Source organism: Hyalella azteca, unplaced genomic scaffold, assembly GCF_000764305.2.
Source record: "Hyalella azteca isolate HAZT.00-mixed unplaced genomic scaffold, Hazt_2.0.2 contig14362, whole genome shotgun sequence".
Lineage (NCBI taxonomy): Eukaryota > Metazoa > Arthropoda > Malacostraca > Amphipoda > Hyalellidae > Hyalella > Hyalella azteca.
Window position 1 is genome coordinate 1 of NW_025944252.1, and position 6,157 is coordinate 6,157.

The 6,157-nt window shown below is 42.8% G+C and overlaps 1 protein-coding gene across 1 annotated transcript in view; it reads right to left on the minus strand.

Moving 5' to 3' along the window:
* Positions 1–2,135: 2,135 nt before the first annotated feature.
* Positions 2,136–6,157, minus strand: part of LOC125179009 — a gene marked incomplete at its 3' end in the record, with an annotated part of 8,326 nt that continues 4,304 nt past the window's right edge. Inside the window, exons 2-5 of the mRNA XM_047884035.1 lie at positions 5,687–5,947; positions 3,702–3,866; positions 2,443–3,460; positions 2,136–2,210 (exon numbers count right to left, since the gene is read on the minus strand). Of these exons, the coding sequence (XP_047739991.1) occupies positions 2,136–2,210; positions 2,443–3,460; positions 3,702–3,866; positions 5,687–5,947 (1,519 nt within the window). The remainder of the gene's footprint in view (positions 2,211–2,442; positions 3,461–3,701; positions 3,867–5,686; positions 5,948–6,157) is intronic.

The following is a 6,157-nucleotide window of genomic DNA, read 5'->3' on the forward strand; positions in this document are numbered from 1 at the left end:
AGGCCGTGAGTCGAACCAGCCCTCGGTCGAACGGCCACTTGTCGAAGGACGATAAATTTTGGAACAGAACTATGCTATCTGAAACCTAACCTCAGCTGCGGTGAACGTAAAATTACGTAATTTAACGATGCCCGGAAGTCAGATTCGATCCGTGGCCTGGTGGTGCACGGCTGATGGTGGTCAAGACCGGAGGAGGACAAAGCCGAGTGGTGCACGGCTGATTGGTGGATATCCGGAGAGATCCAAGGCGTTTGATTCAGGGCTTATTGGTGCACCAAATTGATGGTGCACGGCTGCGCTCCCGCAAGGTGTTCTTAGGTTTAGCAAACATTGTGTCACAGTGCATCCGTAAATTGTTTCACTTATTTGATGCAGTTGTTTCAAATTGATCATTTTTAAATGAATAGTTGCTGTTTTGATAGGAGTGTATGGAAGGAGGTTACGTGTCGAAGACAAACACTGCCCAGCGCCGCATTGACTGCCATGATCCCTTCCTCGAATAACGTATCTTCCAAGAATTCTGGGCAGTCACGTAATTGGCTGAAAGGGGTACGCAGCCGTGCACCACTAAATTTGTGCACCAATCAGCCTTGAAAGCAACGCCTAGCATATTTCCGGATGACCACCAATCAGCCGCGGATTAAGCCATCCGGCGGTAACCAGCTCATGACATCATCTTGCTTTAAATATTAGGAGCTTTACGCAACCACATTTTGAAGCGAATAGCCCAGAGAATAATGGTTATGCACCACTGAACGTTGCATCGAATCATCACTTCATACCCTGACTTTGGCTCGAACTGTAACTTGCGGACAACGGACTGCGACCAACCAGCCCAGGTCGCCAGTGGAACTGCATGCATTCTGCCGTGCACCACCAGACCGTCACTTTTAGCTCAACATCCGGGGTTAGGTTTCAGAAAGCATAGTTCTGTTCCAAACTCTATCGTCCGCCGGCAAGGGAATTCCGCAGCTTCGCTAAATTACGTAACTTTTAGCTCACAGCATCTGGGGTTAGGTTCCAGATAGCTAGTTCTGTTCCCAAATTTATCGTCGTACGACGCGCGGCCGTTCGACCGTGGGCTGATTCGACACACGGGACAGATATGGACGGCTCCAGCGCGCTCCGTCCGGGTGGTGTAAAATTTTTTCGCGTGTTGGCAGACGAAGCTGGGCCATACGACGCCAGGCTCATTTTCCTGTGGGCTGATGGATCTAATTTAATGGATGTGATCTGTCTGGTGGCGTGCGGCTGATAATGTTACAGTCAAGATGTGTTGTGGGCTACGTTCTTCAGGAAAGGGATCATAATAGTCCATTCGAAGCACGGCAGGGATGGTCTCCGACAGGCGTCCCGCTGAAAGCCACACCATCCCAAACATATCCTTTGAATTACACCATCCAGCCTCAAGCAAAGAAGCCAGGAATTGTATGACCTGGCAACGTCCGCAACACATGAAATAATTTTATGCCTATTAGTCAGAGCGTGTACGAACTCTTCAGCATGCATTCTCCATACCAACCAGAGACCAGTATTCATTCTCTATATCGAATTAGCCCACGATCGGACGGCCAATCGTCGAGTGACGATTGATCTTGGGACCCAACTGTACTATCCGAAACCTAACTTCAGATGGTGCGAGCTGAATGCGGCGAAATTCGACGATGTCACGTAAATCATTTTCGATCTGCGGCCCTGTGGTGCAGGGCATGTTTCTTGCAACTCCAAAGGAGAACTAAGCTGATATTTCGCATTACGTCATGCGATGGTTACAGTCCGAGGGCTGGTATGGTTATGAAGTAATGCTTCAATGAAACGTTAAGTGGTGAACAGTAATAACAATCCAGACTATTCGCTCCCGTGTTTGGTGGTGTAATACAAATAATATATAAAAATAACTCATGCTTTAGGCTGGTTAATGATAGCAGTTTCAATTCGCGGCTGATTGGTGGCCTCAAAGAATGATACTAAGTGTTCCATTCAGGGCTGATTGATGCACATAATTGGCGGTGCACGGCTGCGCTCCTTATGGAAAGTATCTCACACAGATAGTAAGGACCCGATGAAGCGTAGCGGACACAGCGTAAACAAATAAGTTATTTTAAAATGGTTTCCTGCACTTAATACATTCATACCTGTTCCTTTTTATACTCGTAAGTATTTGTCTTGCGATGTGCGAGGTAGGTGAGCATCCACTTCATGTGGTACAGCTGGAAGGAACAAGAAGTTATTCAATTGACAGTTTAAATTGAAGCAAGTGGAGAATAGTTAATTCATTGCTCTCATTTAGTATCACAGAGCTCTTTACCACAGAAAAATATAAGCGAAAAAGTACCTATCTACTGGAATTAAAGTAAAATTAAAATACTATCACCTACAGTCGGATAAATTTACCATCAATCTTTAAAATGGATCATAAAACTTGAGGGCCCCCCAACTCACTTGTTTTCGGAGGCAGTGATTCGAATTGAGTAGGTAAAAAAGTGGAACCACAGCAACAACCAAGTGGCTGCTGCCAACAATTCGCTGCTGAATCTTCATGACTGGCCATAAAGTCAAGTAAAAAGCCGACGTCAACAACCAAATGATGAGGCAATACATAACCACCGCCAGGGGTCGCTCGCAGTAGGTCTTGATGTCGGCCAGGAGGCAGTAGGCGTCAAGGATTTCATCCTTCATGAGTTGCAGTTCTGTTTCATGCCATGCGTTCTTTACTAAAATGGGTAACAATAATCGTCGATTCTTACCAATTTCCGACTTCGTGCTCCTGGTATTTTGGTAATCGAGAGGCTGTATATTGGAAATTTTGGTTTGGTTGTTCTCAACGTCATTTGGCGAATGCCAATTTATTCGGTGGCTTCGATTTTCCATTTCTTTCTTGAAGGTTTCTGTGATGGGTTGTAGAACAGTCATCAGGTAGCTGCCAGTTATTTGCATTCCATGATGATATATTATTGCAAGAATAAGATAAAAGAAGGCAATCAACATCGCTTTCGAGCACGCGGCTACTAGCGATATCGCTGGTGTGTAATTCCTCAAGAATAGTATGTAAACTATAGCGTTTGCAGCAGCGGGAAATATGATGATGAATGCCAACACTGCTGTAAAGGCATAGTTCAAGCTGACTTTTTGTCCTAGGGAATTGACATGATTCCAAATCTGTGCCAGCTGGTCACTCTGTCGCCAAAAGATCATCTGGAGAAGAGCTACGGTCACGCCTGTCGTAATGTCGCAGTTCATGTGAGCGAAGACCATCGTCTTACAGCCGACTAACTTGCCGCGAGGATCTGTCGCTGCGTAGTACGTATCCACCACCATGACAGCTAGTATCGTCAACGTCCAGAATGCGCTCCATGACTCCCAGTACTTGTTCTTTTGAAGCTTCACCGTGCATTCGACATTTTTAGTCCCATTGCATTCATCCTGACATTTTGGCTTGAATGGCAGCGCTCCAAAAATTCTGATGACCCAAAAGAAGCAAGTTGATGCTCTTTTCTTGTACAACATCCTTTTCAAATTTATTTGCGCAAATTTCCAGGTGTTATATTCTTCTTACACAAAATACAAACTGCTGTCAATACCTGGGACCAATCAGGGTGAAGAAGCGAAATGAATCTTGTAAAATGCCTGCGCTCCCAGATAAAAAGTTTTTTTTTATTCCTTACAGAACGTCGTTCATGAAGAGCTTGTCCCGTAGCTACCTTCTCTCTCCCATCACGTGGAGCGCCGAGCTGTTCTTATAGTCGTGGATGCCACAAGACAAAGAGTCCGCGCCTACGATACCCACAGACAAGGACCTCGAGACAAAGATCTCGTGCGCGATTTGGGGCAAGGAATTCGATTCTAAGTATTCAATTGATTTGCCTCTGTAAGCGTATAACTAATTCATCAATCCGTGATGCACGTAATTCGATACTCAAATGGGATAGAAAAGACAAGAATGATACATTTAGATACTAAATTAGCACTTTAGTAATGGGATATTAACATGTAACTTTGAATAATAAATAATCATTCCAGGCCATTGCTGCATGGGACGCGTTCATTAAAAGTATTCCTACGAATTTTTTAACTATTAGATATTTAGCTGTTCTTGAACTCTGTACCTAGAATTGAGCTTGAGGTTAACACCTTCGTGTACCAAGATCCTGGTTGATATCCTCCGGGCTTATAACGCAGACAAGTCGAAACTAAGTGCTTCCAAGCGAGAAGGTGTCCACGACTTTAATCTTAGTACATGAGAAGAAACAAACTCGTAAATGGGAAGGTCAGATTACTTCAAATCTGTAAACAGTCACTATGGAGAAAGGAAAAATATTTCGGTTGAAAGCTCCATCATTGTTGAAATCTTGCATTGCATGTTTAACAAAAAGTAATTGAAATTAATAATGTTTGATCCTTTGTATTAATTTTATTCAGTGTACGTTTTACGAGTGTATTCTGTAACAATCTTTGTTGAGAAGTTTTTATATGGAAATTTTAAAAATTATGACAATTATTGTGCTATATCATTATATATACCATATTGTACTATATCGTATTGTAAGAATATCAGCTATAGATAATTTTTAGCATAAGCGTGTGTGCCGTTTTTAAATGCCGCATTATTTCTGAACTTAAATCATAGTTTCAGAATAAGGAATGGCGACTTCACGTGAATGACATGGTTATTGATTGAACATAATATAAAGGTATGCGGCAAATAAACGGTTATGAAATGCGGCAAATATATGGTTATATAACGGTATACGGCAAATAATCGGTTATGAAATCGGTTTTATTTGCCTCTTGGCAAATAAAAAGTTATATAACGGTATGCGCCAAATAATCGGTTATATTACGGTGAGCGGCAAATAAACTGTTATATGACGTTTGTGACGGTGAACACATTTTTTTGTATCGGTTGGAAATTGACAAGCATGAAGCTTGGGTCAACCTAGTTCCTGGAATGGTGCCGAGTCTATGAATTAGGAACTCCATTGAATGGTCTAATATAGTTTATTATTGTTACAATTATAAAATTACAAATTGCTACAATTATAAATGGTCCATGCATATTACTTTCTCGTCACCTAGATATGCCTCCATCTAAATTAGGGGCATTACTAAGAGTGGTTTACATCATATGTCACATTACTTCAGTATATGAATTCTAGATTTTTTCATCTGAAATGTTTCAATGTCATCAGAGAACGTTAAAAACCAGTTACGAAACCAGCCGTTATTGCCAAACAGTTCAATAATGAATTGAACTCGATTCTAAGAATACTCTAGAAGCTTTAGCTCTTTTCTTATCGGTATTTTGAATCCTCGTGTATTTAAAGTGTAGTTTCCTTCGGTAACATTGATAAATCATCGCTTTGGAGGAAGTGACGTTCACTGCTGCAGTAGCGCAGTGGTAGAGTCACCAGGGGCCATACTTTCAAAACTCGCGAAGTGAACGTAAGTACTTATGCTCTATTTTCTTGTCTATGATTGGTGGATTTTGCTTGAAAGGCCGTCAGTGATTGGCTGATGAACTTAGAGATACTTTTTTTGAAAGTATAGGCCCGGGATGAGAGGATTAACCGTAGTTTCGAGCCTCGGGAAGCTCAGTTCATTTCTCGATGTTGGCTGGCGAGCAGATCATGATTGCTCGAAAGCGGTGCTTCTGTATGGCCGTGGCTGGTGATGTCCCGAAACGAACTCTGGGTACGAGTGACCTTGAGAGATTTTGAGGCCTTGAGAGCTCTTGTAGCCTTGAGAGCTTTTGAGGCCTTGAGAGCTCTTGTGGCCTCGAGAGATTTTGAGGCTTTGAGAGCTCTTGTGGCCTCGAGAGATTTTGAGGCCTTGAGAGCTCTTGTGGCCTCGAGAGATTTTGAGGCTTTGAGAGCTCTTGTGGCCTTGAGAAATTTTGAGGACTTGAGAGCTCTTGTGGCCTTGAGAGATTTTGAGGCCTTGAGAGCTCCTGTGGCCTTGAGAGATGTTATGGCCTTAAGGCGATGAAAGCAGTGTGCTGCTATATGCCCTCAATGACCTGTCGAGTAGCACTTGACCCGTTTTAGTGTGTCAACATTTAACCATCTCAGGGACGGTAAATATTATCTTTATCAATCTGTGTGCGCCCGACCTTCAAAGTATATTTGATAACTGAACGTTGAACGTCACAGGATTATTG